This window comes from Lonchura striata, chromosome 15 (assembly GCF_050655825.1).
Source record: "Lonchura striata isolate lonStrDom1 chromosome 15, ASM5065582v1, whole genome shotgun sequence".
Classification (NCBI taxonomy): domain Eukaryota; kingdom Metazoa; phylum Chordata; class Aves; order Passeriformes; family Estrildidae; genus Lonchura; species Lonchura striata.
This window is the reverse complement of record NC_140717.1, coordinates 11,544,443-11,559,372: the sequence shown is the minus strand read 5'-3', so window position 1 is coordinate 11,559,372 and position 14,930 is coordinate 11,544,443. Positions and strand designations below refer to the sequence as shown.

The window sequence follows — 14,930 nt, the reverse complement described above, 5'->3', positions numbered from 1 at the left end:
GTGCCCCACTGGAACACTGTTTTCAATTGACATAGCAAATGAAACAGCAGCAAACACAAAGAGTGGGGAGACCTCCTTGTAATGCCTCCACCCATTGTCACAACCCAGACAGACATGGGGTACAGCTTCAGGTGAAGACAGTGATCCTTTGGACGCTGGGTGAAATGGCACAAGACACATTCTACCTCCAAAGGGATGAACCAGTGCATCTGTGTACACAGCACCATTATCCTGGGGTAGGGTCCAGAGTTTCTAGGATTTACTACAGAAGCCACAGACTTTCCATGGAAGTAGATAGTTCAACCATTGTCAGGACCATAAGGACTCCAGCAGACTTGTTAATAATGTCTCTGGAAACGACTGCAAGATTTGAGGTGACTTTTGCTGCAATGCAAATAACTACAGATTAACATAGCTAACACTTATAATGGGGTGAATCCTAGTTTCAGCTATTGGAACAAAAATATAAATCAGTCAATGCTGAGATGATTAACAAGATAAGATTGGGGTTAAAACTAGAAAATCTATTTATCTGTTTAAGAAGTAAATGTGGCACCAGGCAGGTCATCAGTCTTAAGCCTCTAGGGTTTAGATGCTCTAAGCAAACAGGAGACTGACCAAGGCAGCCAAAAGCTCTGTGTGAAGGCTACTGGATCTGTTACTGCCTTGCCACATCACAAGGGACATTATTTCTCCCTAAACTCAGCAGTGAGCCACACACCATGCCCTGAGCTCCCACTGCCACAGACTCAATGTACCACAACCCCTGGATGGGGTAGGATCTGGGAAAAAAAAGCTAGTAAAAGGTTCAACATACAAAAATAAGCACAAAGAAAAAAACCCAGCATTTAGAATGGCAGATTCAATTTCATGTCTATATCTTCACAGCTGCAAATTCAGCTCATAACAAAAGTTTTAGTCAGAAAACTATATTCACCCATTCTGCTTGTCCTAGGTTGCATATATGCTTGTCATTCAACTGTCACATTTATCCACTCACTGTGTATTGTGACAATAATTGTAAAGAATTTTAATTATGCCTCAGAAGACACATCATCTCCAGGAGAGATAGACACATGGTCCACCTGCATATTTGAGTCTAATTTCCCTCAGGAAAATGTTCCTCTAATGCATTAATTCAAATCAGACAGTCTACTACATAGAGCAACATGCCAGACTGCACTAATTGTTAACAGTTTGGGGTTTATCACGTCCTGCTTTTTAAAGCCATGTACAGAACCAGTCAAGATTGTGAGAGCACAAAGACAGCCTATTCAGAGGGATGCCAACCTACAGAAGAAAACAAATGCTGAAGATGGGAAAATAAAGACAAAAAAGACAGTGATTCAACCTGTATCCCAGAGCCTCAAACTTAAACATGACTGTAACTAGGCAGTTCCCATCTCAATGCCATCAAGTCCTTGCCTGAGATCAAACTGAACAGGGCTTTTTTTTGCTGCAAAGACCTTCGTTTTATAACAGTGAGAACCTAAATGCATTACTACTCTTCCAGGACTTCTTCTAGGCATTGAAGAAAACTAGGGGAAAGTTTAAGTAATTGTGGCTTTGGGGAACTTTGTATCTCCCTCACTGAGTGCCTGTGCAAAATATTAAATATTTCCCTACATTTCTTTACCTACCAAAACCTAGTCATTCTAAACACTGCACACATCAATATTCAAAACAAAAGACCTCTAGATTTGGAAGAAAGAAGATTTCATAGGCAAAAGGCTGCAAAAGAACAGTACCCAGTCCACTGGAGCTCCTCCTTACTAATTATCCCAGAGTGTCCATTTGCTATGTAACCAAGGGAGAAGTGTGTCAGCCTGTGGCAAAGCTGTCTTCAGCAGCTTATGGAATGTTTCTCCGAGGCCTGATGCAATTAACTGCCAGTAAAATGCTGAGGCAGGCAGAATTAGGAAGCTATAACAAATCAAGTATATAATCCTACACCATTTACATTTAAAACAGCTGAATTGCTTTTAACTCACAGAGCTGTAGCATGTTTACAATTTCATTTCATCTGATCTAGATGTCCTATTTCCCAACCAGGACAAGTAAAAAAATCCAGTCTCAAGGCCAAAAGGAAAAGTCTCAAAAACAAAGTACAGCTCTCCAGAGCTTCCTGACCAGGTGGCAAGACTGGCCATCCTGAGCCACCAGCACACCCTCAAAGTCACTGCAATCACTCAGAACCACTAAAAAAACCCCATGATTATCACAGAACTTCTTGTTTAGCTCAAAGGAAGTTTAAGTAATGTACAATATAGAGATTTCTCGGTCCAGGAAACACTTTCCCATAAAAACAAGCATGCATAAACTCCAACATTCTTGCTGTAATATCCAGTTAGCTGCAGAGAGAGCAAAGCAACTGCTGCTAAAGTGTTATAAAGCTTTGTGGTAGGAGAGGGGGGAGATATGAGGGGAAATGGACATTTCCATAGACCTGAAGACTTGCAAAGAGGTCTATTAAAAAAAAAATCCAACAAACCCCAAACACAGACACAAACCTGCTTCTTAAAATACAGCAGAAGCAAGGTTTGACAAGATCTTAAGCTTATCTACAGTGTCAGAAAAATAATATACACTGCTCAACATTAATGTCTTCAGCAATCCTGGTATAAAATGGTTGGGCAGACCCGGATCCAACAGCTACTGAGGATGATGGAAATTTCTCCAACTTAGCTGACTTTTAGCCTGGACTGTTGGATGGACTTTGCTGCTACTGCTCAGAAGATAATGCCAATTAGAAAGGAAAGCAGCACAAGGAATCCACTAAATGCTTCTAACTTCTGCCAGCTACACAAATTAATGTCTAAGAAAAAACATATAAAATTGACACCTGTACTCTAACAGCTCATCGCCATCCAAGCAGCTGCATTACAACTGGGACACCCTGTGAGCAAGTGCTGACAGATTTCCCTGATTCCCACAGCTGGCCTTCCCACCCTTCCCCAGGACAAGACCATGCAGGACACCCAGGAGAGCTGGCCTCGCTGCCCAGCACTGCACAGCCATTCACACTGCTTTAACTGCAAAAACAAAGCTGATTTCAAAGGATCATGGACTTGTTTAGAGCTACCCAAGCTGGAGCACAGCTGGGGCTCATGCCCATATGGCAAATTTCTCTTTTTAATCTAACTTTGATAGTGAGATGTGTTAAATCTTTGATTTTATTGGCAGATACTGTCTGTATTTGCCTAACCTCTGAAGCCTGATGATTGACAGTGTTAATGTACTTTTTAATAGATGAAAAGGGAAATGACAGCTTTTGGCTCACTTTCAAGCACATTTCTTCACTGCAAAATACTCTACAGATCAACCTGCTTTTCATACAACCTAAGAAATCTATTCTTTATAGTGTTGCTAATAACTGATGGCATGCTGAAGAAAACTGTAGCTCAATAGGAACACTTACTGTGGGAGCTACTTTACTTCCTGAGAGGAAGATGTTTTCTTCCTTTCTTTAATCTCAGCTGCATTGATCTGATCTTAGAAAATCCCAGATAGAAGTTAAACATTACTTCAAAATGACTTCTCAACTCCTTCTACACCAAACAAAGCTTACACTCTGACTTTTCAAGTGCAGCAGTTATAAGAAGACACTGGTGGCTCCAGCATCAAAGATGATCTGTATGGACTGCTGAGGGACTGCACTGTTCCACATGAAGGAAACTGCTCACAGAACCCTTGGTTCTCTGGTTTGGTCTGGAAGGGACATTAAAGCCCATCCAGTTCCACCCCCTGCCATGGGCAGGGACACCTTCCACTACCCCAGGCTTTTCCAAACCCCATCCAACCTGGCCTTGGACACTTCCAGGGATGGGGAAAGTCACAACTTCTCTGAGCAATCTGTGCTTCTCAGGGCCTCAGCACTCCCACGTGGAAGAATTTCTGTCAAGTCTGAAGAGGGGCAAGCTGTGGTTTGCATTACATATTGTGAGAGACTGGCAAAGGTGTTTCTCTGCCCAAATATCCTTGTCATGAGTCTGCATCTGAGCAAGAGCTAATACTCAGAACCCAGAAATTCATGAAAGGGCTTTCCAACCATAACAGAGTAACATTTCTATGGAAAATGGGATGGTGCCAAGTCATAGGAGTCTCTGCAAAGGCCTAATTAGCATGAATAACACAGCTGGATATTTTATGTATCACCTAAATCCCTCCTTTCTGCCACTTAAGAGCAAAAATATGGAGGTTAATTCATGCTTGCTTAGGTGTGATTCCACTTTAAGAGAGGGCAGAATAGTCTCTTGCAGTCATCCATATAGCAGGCACACGGACAGCCTGTCTAAATGGAAGTCACAACATAGCAGGTTTGGCAGAGAAATGTGAATAGTTGCCAGAGTATCAGAAGAATTGCCTTTCCTTCCATTCCAGACTTGGGTTTCAGAGTAGATGAGCTGATATCATCACCTGTCAGGTTACAAGATAATCAGAAAAGGAAAGAGTAATGGCAAAGTACAAATGAAAATACAAAGAAATCTAAAAGAAACACAGCATGGTTTACCAGGAGGTCAGACAGTTGGTTTTATCCCTCTGATGCTGTTTAGTTCAGAATACATTCTGGCATGCTTCCTTACAAATACACAACATTTCAATTAATCTGAGGTGGCAGCAGCTCCCAGCCCTGCACCAGAGCACTGGCCAAGAGAAGCATCTTGGCTACCAAAGCCTCTGCAGTGTGTTACCCTGGGCTGCATGTCCACCAGTGCAGCACTGAGCCCGGGCTGCAGAACCTGCCCAGCTCCTGAGGTGCCAGCTCAGCTCAGCTCAGCTCAACCACCACTGCAACACCAACTGCTCTGCTGCTCCATGGCAGGCCAGACTGCAGCTGTGTCCAGGAAAGATTCAATCACTTGTACAGTAACCACAAAAAGTGCTTCTACAAACTGTTTTCCATTAAAAGGACAGAAATTATTTGCAACTGAAGCCATTATGCTTCATTCTGATTCAGAGTTTCAGACTGGCCTATCCCATAAACATTCCCACCTTAGCTGTGCAATATTGTTTCAATGTAGGCAAGAAGCTGTACAAGCCTAAATCTGGGTTATTCAAATAGCTGTAGGCACTGAATTGTTAGTGCTGCCCTGGAATGCATATATTCATAGTTTGCAAAAAATTGTCACACTTATGTTCATCTCACAATCCTCGTTTATTCCATTAAATGTAGAAAGCTACTAAATAATAAAAATGAGAATAAAAGAAACAATAAGTAACTCTGACAGAAGACCTGTATTTTCATATAATGGAAAAAAAACCCAGCTTTTTTTTAAAAACATGACTTACTACCCTCTATTAAAAAAAAAAAAAAAATCACATCAGTACCAGCAAGGCTCAGAGTGCAGAGAGGTGCTGAGGAGCCAAGCCCCTGCAGCCAAACACTTTCCAAGGGTTCCTCCCAGGCAGCACAGCCCCTGATCCACACAGTGCCTGCCCCAGGATGAGCAGCTCTGACCAGGCAGCTGTGCTCCTGGGGAACAAACCCAAGCTATGCTGACAGCCCAATCCATACACTTTAATAAATATCCCAGTAGGAATGTTACTGACACTTTTAACTGTGGCTAACCAAAGCGTAATGGTCTCAGAGATTGTTCCAATTAAACTGATGACAAAGACAGGTATTTTATTATTTATAAAGCCCTGGTTTTTGCAGCTTAGGAGAAAGCAATCTGAGAGCATTTGCCTATTCATTACTCCAAACGTTTTCAAACCAGCATCTCTGCAAAAAAATCCTTTTATGCTGGGCTTCTGCTGTTACCACACATTAGGGCCAGTTATGAACCACTGCGTTTGCCCCACATAGGGAATCCTTTTCCATTCCTCCAGAGGCAAGCTGTCCTTCCCAAGAACTCTGTGGCTGAACCAGTCCATCCAACCTGTATCAAGGAATTCTACAATTTCATTTTGCTTGTATTTTCTCAGATTTGTATGCTTAGCTGCTCCTGTCAACCTAATATTCCAAGTTCCAGTTAAATATACTTAGCAATACAAGCTGCTGCTTCTCTTACAAATTGACCCAGGAATTCCTATTACAAGGGTTGATTTACCAGTGCAGGGTATTTCTGCTTAAGTAAAGTAACACAGAGAAGAATGTTACAAATATACTAAAAAGCACTGATGTCATTTGGCAGCTGAAGACTTCATTTTTTTCCAGAAAACATTGTGAAGTGACATTGAAACTAATCAGAAAGACTTCAAATTATGAAATTATTTTCCAGTGTTCAATTCAAATATGGAACTCTGACAAACATGTACAAACACAGCAAGCGGATGAGCTGTGCAGAGCAGTGCTTACAAATCCAACCTGACTCCAGGGTGCAATGCAGGAACAATGTACATATCATACACCCTTGCTATAAGTGATAAGTTCTGACCTTAGCCAGCATCACATCCTCTTCTTTCACCTTCACCTACATCTAACTTCATGCTCATTTTTGGTTAGCTCTTGAAGTAACAGACCCAGTTTAAGAGAAGCTTTGTGCACATCATGGATTCTTCTAAACCGAAGTAAGCTCTAGTAGAAATTCAAATGGATGAGCAGGACTGAAGGGATTATTTTAGGTATATCAGAAGGTTACAAGGCCAATATACAGGAATTAAGGAAGATTGCATTAATCATCTAAAAGTATTCAAATATTGCAAGTAAAGCAATTCCACTTCCTAACAGGAACAAATTCAACCAATTTTCCCTGCAGAAATTTCCATAATTACAAGTAATAATTATCTTCTACACTGAAATTCTGCAGTACAGCACTTACTGCAAAGGACATTCCCATCAAATGCTCTATTTAGGAAATAGAGGAGGAATATTTTCTTGGTGAATTCTATGTTGCCATCACATTGATTAACCCATGGATCTGTTCTGCCACAATATGTATCTATCTTTGCTAACATTGCCACGAATTACCAAGCCCTACTTAATGACCCTATCATTAGGTTTTTATAAAAGCCTAAAATACACAGATTTTTAGAAGTGCATGCAGAAGAAGAGGAATAGATCATATCCAGAGATTACATCAAAGGAAGATCAGTTATAACACTGCATATTGGACATACAGTTCTTTTCTGCTGAGTGAATCAAAGGCTCCAAGACAGCATTTGCATGTGCATTCCTTTTCGGGCAATAAGGACAAGTATGGCAACAGCTGCTCCAGTATTTGCAAAAACTGTATAAATGCAAACAAAATACCAGAGGTTACGAGAAACTAATATTTGCATTTGTTGCTTTTGTGCACAAGGAAAATGTCTGTCAGCTGTTCTCCTTGTGCATAAGGAAAATGTCTGTCAGGGACATGTAATGTCAGTTATTCACCATTTTTCATAAGCAAATATGTACAAACCCACATCTCTTGTGACCAGCTGTGGGAACAGCATCCACTGGATTGCTGCTGCCCCTGTACATCTCTATTATCCTAAAATATCCCAATTCAGCCTTCCAGCAGTACAGCAAAACAGATCCTGCTCCAAGCCTGTGGAAAGGGGAACACAATGTTCACTGATCTTCCGCAGCACCTCGGCCATCAGTGATGGGCTGAGCTTGCTCACAGCACAGCATCTTCCAGGCATTGCAGACAAGAGCTTTCAAAGGAAGTTAATCAGAGCTCACAACTGACCCAACAGATAAACAGTATTATCAATATTATCAAAAACAGTAATATTGCTTATTAAAGTCTTTAGTGTGCTGAAAGACTTTAAATGGCCACAGGTGAAAGTCAATCACCCATACAGCAGGAGATCCTGAAGCACAAGAGATGACAAAGGTAACAGCAATTTGATAGCGAGGGATAAAATGATAATGTCTGAGGGGACTGTCCCCTCAAAAGCTGCTGGGTCTTTGCTGTACAGACCAAGAGCTTGCAACACCAAGCAGGTGTTGTGTATCTTTCTCTGCCCATAAGACTGGAAATGAAGATATAGAAACTCTTATCAGATATAAAAAAACCTTAGAGAATGTACTGCAGTTATAAAGTTCACATTTCACTACAGAAATCTGTGGGAAATGGGGTAACACCTATCAGGATTTTGCAGGTTTTCCTACTGGAAATATTCAAATCAGTCCTATCCCCACCCAGTCAGCCTTTCCCCTTGAGGAGGTGCCCTCATGCTCTCCCCTCTCTGAAAGAAGCCTTTTGATTTCAGTCATTGTTAAGAGGAAGGAAGGACAGTGGTCCATCACAGCAGAACAGCGGATTACCAGCTCAGATCGCTAAGAATTCAGGCATAGCATCATTCCAGAGCCAAGGACTGTATTGCCTTAAATGGAAAAGATCTGCAATATTGAACAGGTTAGGAATACTATCCTTTTCTGTTTATTTAAGCATATAAGAGGGTAGATTTAGATTCTAAAAATCTCAAAAAAAAAAAAAATAGGAAAGTTCGTGAATACTTCTCTGATAACTGCCAGTTATGACAGTGGAGAAAGACGAAAGGGTGAGAAAGGAAAGGAAGATAAAAGGGGGAAATACTTTTTTAAAAAAATTAATTTGCTTATTTTCACTTAATATGAATAGAATTCTGGAAAATTAATTTGCTTTTCCAGCTTAGAAAAATCATGGCATTTGCCACATCAGTCAATCCTCATGCAACCAATTCCAGTGCTGCCAACCTGCCCAGAGAAGGACACAAGGTCAGCTAAGCTCATGCTCCTTTGCAGGAATTATCAGCCTTGCAAGCATTCCCCAGTCCCCTCCCACAGCATAACCCATTTCACCCCGCAATACAGAGTGAAAAAGTGACTTTTACACCAATAGCCCACCCAGGAGCCAGCCCATTCCATTCCCTATGGAAAAGGACTCTACAGCCGGTGACATTTTAGCTGCAACACAATACAGATTGCAATCACTGTAGATTCCCCACAGTGCTTGCTTGTAAGAGTCACATAGACATCATTACTGACAAGAACAAGGTCACAAAAAGGTATTTCATTGTTTCTAGTGAATAACAGAGGCTGTCCCAGGAACCCAAATACTCCCATTCAACCCCACTTCAGCTCCGAATGGCACAGCAAGAGAACAGCTCCTCTCCCATGGAGAACATGATGCGTGCCCAGATTCAGTAGCAGCAGGGACAGATGGAGCCAGGAATGGTGGCACAAAGTCACAGATTACAAGAAAAAAATAAAATAAATCTGAGCTTTTGAATCCTACTAATACACAGTGACCAAAATGAAATGCACTATTCCAGTCTCCTGCATGTACTGAAAATCCAAACAGAGGGCTTGGACATACCATAATATACAGATTCAGATTTCAAAAAACAAATACAGATCTCCAAGAGAGTAACTTATGGCAGAGAGATAATGAGATTTGCATGAATTTACTAAGAGCATATTTTCTTCTGCACTCCAGGAAAACTGAAGAAGCTGTTTGTACACAGAGGCATTACACATGAATGAATCTTCTTACAGAAATGTTCTTGGTAAATATGCCTAAATTGTGGCAGTCGGGAACAAAGAGATATCTCAGCCCCATGTTGCTATTGATGATTTACTGAATCCTTCATGACATTCACACCCACCACAGTCAGTTCAGGTTTTGTCCAGCATTTAGTCACAGAATTGATTAGCAATTGACTTCTATGTGCAATTTTGTTTAGTATCTAAACCAGCTGCTGTTATCAGGCTCAAGCAGGCAGAATTTCCCACACTGCTCCTTAAAAAAAAAAGGGTACATTTCATAAACATGAAGCACCACTTCAAACAACTTCTTGCTGGCTTGAGCAGTTCAGAAAAAGTGCTCTCACCTGAACTCCAGTACCCCATTATGCACTCACAAGTATAATGGTATTTTTATTATTATCCATAGATTCACTATTCTGGCGTTAGCATACATGACCACACCACCATCCACGCCATTCTTTTCTCTCCTTAGCCCAGAGACTGCAGCAAATCCTAGCCAACAACAGGTCAGAGCAGCCCAAAGCAAGTCCAGGGCAATGGGATCCAGCAAAAATCACCATTTCACTGATGAGGGAACCACTTGACCCAGCATCCTGCAGGCAGCACACATGGCTCTGCCAGCAAACTGTACCCTGGAGCCAAAGGAAGCGTCAAAAAGAGGTTTTGATACAAGGAAAGATTTAGTTCCAGACCTATAAGAACTGTCAGCCTGCCCTCAGTGCCAGAGAAGATCATGGACCAGGTCATCAGAGAAGGGAACAAAGCTGGGGAGGGGTCTGGAGCAAATCTGATGAGGAGCAGCTGAAGGAGCTGGGGAGGCTCAGCCTGGAGAACAGAAAGCTCAGAGGGGATCTTCTCCCTCTTGACAACTCTCTGAAAGGAGGCTGTAGCCATCTGAGGGTTATTCTCCTGAGTAACAAGTGACAGGACAAGAGGAAACGGCCTCAAGTTATACCAGGGAAGGTTTAGGTTGGATATTATTCAAAATTTATTCATGGAAAGAGTTGTCCAGCCCTGGTACAGGCTGCCCAGGGTAGCAGTGGAGTCATCATCCCTGGAAGTGTTCAAAACCATGTGGATGTGGTGCTGGGGTACATGCTTTAGTGGTGAACAAGGTGATGCAGGGTTGACAGTTGGATTTGGTGATCTTGTCCAAACATAACAATTCTATGATTCTATGTAATTCCTAAAAACTGAGCTGCTGAACACACTGACATGACTGATTTTACACTTTTCAAAAAATATGATCAATGTAAGGAATCAGTCATGGCTGTAGCCAGACCCTGTATAATTAATTACTGGCTCCTGAGATGCTGTCAGTGCAGTTGTGTTCACCCAAAGGCAGGGGACGTCTCATGCTGGAATTCCAGCCCGACTTCCCAAGGCAACAGACTCACACACTGAGCTGGCAGCTCCTGGCTCCTGGGCCCAGTGCCTGTGTCCCAGGGCACTTGGCCAGCATGGACCTCGCTCTGGACTAGAAGAAAAGGATGCAGGGGGAACCTGGAAGGAAGTGGAGCCAGAGGTGAGTCACCAAGGTCCACAGGAAAAGAGTCTTTATTAGTTCTGATGCTTGTGGGAAAAAAAAAATTAGTAAACAACAGTCATTTTTTAAACTTAAAAACACACATGGTTTACAACCGGAGTATTTCAGTCACAAGCAAATTCAGTTTTTCACTTGCTGAAGGCAAGAGAACCAGTTACACATTCCAGGCAATAGCTGTATCTGTGAATCACCAGACAAAGGCGCATACTCCAGGGTTACACACAGGACTAATAAACTGCATGAGATTCTATACAGCACCATTTCACAGCTGTGAAAGCAAATATCTCTCAATGAGCAAAACACCTTAAACATTTAATAATAAAAACATGGGTAAAGCAAAAGAACACGAGTATAAACATATAAATCAAGGGAGACTCCCGATTCAATGAAGCAGCACATGCATTCAGCTCTCTTATTTGGGCATTCAAACAGGGACAAGGCAGGCAAATGACTTCTCGGAAGTCACTTGAGGAAAGGACCAGCAGTGCTGCCCTGTCTCATTTTCTGTGCTACTCAGAGCTGGGGCAGCAGAACCTCCTGCATGGTCTGCAGAGCCCCTTTCCTGAGGCTACTCCGTGCAGCACATGACGGCAGCACTGCAGCGGCACCGGGCCAGCAGAAATCCCAGCCCTGCTCACGTGAGGCTGCTGGCAGCACGGACCAAAGAACCTCTGCTGAGATTCCCTGGGACTACAGCTGAACACACAAGCTAGTCCAACATGAGCATAGTTTGCATCACATCAGGAACAGGAATTATTGTTTTGCTCAGACAACTAAGATGCCTGACAGTTCAGAGAAGTTCAGCTGTCTCGTGTACCCTCTACACAATCAAATGTGACTGCCCAAAATCAACTCGATTTGGACACAGACAATAATGCAGAGGAAAAAAATAACCATATGACATGGTGATTTAAGCATAAGTGGGTGAGCCAATACTGCCGAGTGAATCCTGACACTCTGAACAGAATCTTCCAGAGCCGAGGAGTCCAGCCAACAGCCAAGAATAATATTTCAGTGGTTCAGTCAATACAGCTGTAACCATGGCCTGGAGGGGTTTCCACAGCCGTAACCACAGGAGTGACTGCACATTCACTTGAAAATAGTAAAAACAGACATTTAAAAATCTACAGCTTGTAGACATCTTAAAACCAGTTTGAAAGGAGGCACGGAGGGACCTGAAAAACGCACCAACACTCTCACCAAGCTTGACTGTCATCTGTTTATCCTTCTTACGAGACAATGACTTGAAGTAAGAACTCCCCTCACTAGGTACAATCACTTGCTTGAAAAAAACCTGAAGGAATAGCTTCAGACTAGCTGAAAAAAGATGAGGAACCCGTGTACAAAGCCTGACTGATCAGCCGGAGCTGCAGTGGCACAAGGCACGTTCCAACCAGGACAGTCTAACACTGTTTATTCGTGTCTCACACTCACAGCCAGAGACACTCTCATGCTTTTCACATATGATTTCTATTTCTTCCCTGATGTAAGACACAGTATCACACAACATGCTACAGAAGGAGCCCTGCTGGTTCAAGCAGGCTTTCCCAAACGAAAAGAAGAAAAAAAAAAAAAAAAACTAAAACCCAAAACCAAACAAAAAACCAAAATGGATAAAAAACAGAAAATAAAAAGTTTAATAGTCCACAGCTGCTGGGAGCAAAGGGTCACTGCCGCAGAGGAGCGGCACAGCCCACTCGGTTTGCTGGGTTTTCCCTTCAAAGAATATCCATAAAACACGCTGCCAAGCGCCATGGAAAAGCGTCCAACGCCGCGGCCCCGCGCGGACACTGCGCACCGCCCGGCGCGGGGCCCTCCGCGGGCACCGGGACCCTCCGCGGGCACCGGGACCTTCCGCGGGCACCGGGACATTCCGCGGGCACCGGGACCCTCCGCGGGCACAGGGACCCTCCGCGGGCACCGGGACCCTCCGCGGACACCGGGACCTTCCGCGGGCACCGGGACCTTCCGCGGGCACCGGGACCCTCCGCGGGCACAGGGACCCTCCGCGGACACCGGGACCCTCCGCGGGCACAGGGACCCTCCGCGGGCACAGGGACACTCCGCGGGCACCGGGACATTCCCGGGCACCGGGACCTTCCGCGGGCACCGGGACCCTCCGCGGGCACCGGGACCGCGGCCCCGGCGCCGCCCGCATCCCGCCCACGGCTCGGAGCGGCGGCGGCAGCTCCCGCCGGGGCCAGGGGAGCGCGAGAGGGAGCGGGGCGGACCCTGCCGGCACTCACCTTCTTCCGGGGCTGCCATTTCATCATATTTGTAGAGCGGGGACGTGCAGCATCAAGGTGGCGCTGGGGCGGCGGGCGCAGCGGGGCCGCAGCCCGCGGTCATGCTGCCCGGCCCCGCCGCCAGGCCCGCGCCGCGTCCCGCGGGACAGCAGCCGGCCCGGCCGCGCGGGCCATGGGCGGGGGCTGTGCCCAGCCGGCGGCTCCGCCCGCACCGGTCACGCCCGGGGCCCGCGGGGCGCGGCCGCTCCCGGGCGCATCGCGGGCGGCGAGACCCGAACCAGGACGCGGCCCCGGCCCGGCCCGCCCGGCGCGCGGCGGCTCAGGGGCGGCCCCGGCCCGGCCCCGCCCCGCCCCGGCCCGGCCCCGCCCCCGCCGCACGCCAGCCCGCGGCGGGCGCGGCCGCTCCGCGCCGGCAGGGGGCGCTGCGAGCGGGAGCGGCTCTGGCGCCCCCTGTCGGTGTCACCCGGCACGGGGACAGCCCGTGTGGCACGGGGACAGGGGACAGCCCGTGTGGCACGGGGACACGGGGACAGCCCGTGTGGCACAGGGATAGCCTCTGTGTTCAGGCATGGGATGTCCAATGACGAGGACACCCCTGTGTCCGGGCACGGGGACAGCCCGTGCGGCACGGGGACAGGGGACAGCCCGTGTGGCACCGGCACAGGGGCACGGGGGGACAGCCCGTGTGGCACGGGGACAGCATCTGTGTCCGGGCACGGTATGTCCAATGATAGGACAGCCGCAGTGTCCGGGCTCACAGGTGTGCCCGGGCTCACAGGTGTGCCCGGGCTCACAGGTGTGTCCAGGCTCACAGGTGTGTCGGGCTCACAGGTGTGTCCGGGCTCACAGGTGTGTCCAGACTCACAGGAGTGTCCAGGCTCACAGGTGTGCCCGGGCTCACAGGTGTGCCCGGGCTCACAGGTGTGTCCAGGCTCACAGGTGTGTCGGGCTCACAGGTGTGTCCGGGCTCACAGGTGTGTCTAGGCTCACAGGTGTGCCCGGGCTCACAGGAGTGTCCAGACTCACAGGTGTGTCCAGACTCACAGGTGTGTCTGGGCTCACAGGTGTGTCCAGAGTCACAGGTGTGTCCGGGCTCACAGGTGTGTCTGGGCTCACAGGTGTCTCCAGACTCACAGGAGTGTACAGGCTCACAGGTGTGTCTGGGCTCACAGGTGTGCCCGGGCTCACAGGTGTGTCTGGGCTCACAGGTGTGTCCGGGCTCACAGGTGTGTCCAGGCTCACAGGTGTGTCCAGACTCACAGGTGTGCCCGGGGCGGTGCCGCAGTGCCCAGGGCTGCAGTTCCAGCTCTGCCGAGCCGCTGAAGTCTTTTCCCATCGAGCTTTCTCTGCCAGGGCTGGGGCTGCAGGCTGAAGGCAGCGCTGGGCACTGTGGCCATCTCCAAGGAGCCAGTCATTCTAACATCACAGAGCTTCAGCCTGAGCTCCTGGGCTGTTCTGAGACTGTTCTAATAAATAAACATAGGTTCAAGAGAGTCACGAATCCTTAGGGCATGAACACAACACAGTTAAACTCTGGGCTTACATTACTGAAATGGTGCAGAAGTGCAGTTTTCATTGCTGTGAGGAATGACCAACAATGTTGCATCTCGGAAGTAAACAATAAACTTAATGGCAAATGTAATATCAAAAAATATTCACTGCTAGGTCCCTTGGAAATACAACAGTTGCTTCTTTCCATTGCAGCTCCTCAGTCACAAAGGACAGCGTGCCTTTGGTC

The 14,930-nt window shown here is 46.3% G+C and overlaps 1 protein-coding gene across 5 annotated transcripts in view; it reads right to left on the bottom strand.

The window, feature by feature from the left end:
* The window catches only part of TTC28 (tetratricopeptide repeat domain 28), a 109,177-nt gene that overhangs the window by 65,102 nt on the left and 29,145 nt on the right, over positions 1-14,930 (bottom strand). Inside the window, exon 1 of one of the 5 annotated variants that reach the window (XM_021544728.3) lies at positions 13,193-13,348. The exons of the other annotated variants lie outside the window; for them this stretch is intronic. Within the exon in view, the coding sequence (XP_021400403.2) occupies positions 13,193-13,219 (27 nt within the window). The 5' untranslated portion in view covers positions 13,220-13,348. Of the gene's footprint in view, positions 1-13,192; positions 13,349-14,930 lie in introns of those variants that run through there. 5 annotated transcript variants of the gene reach the window in all.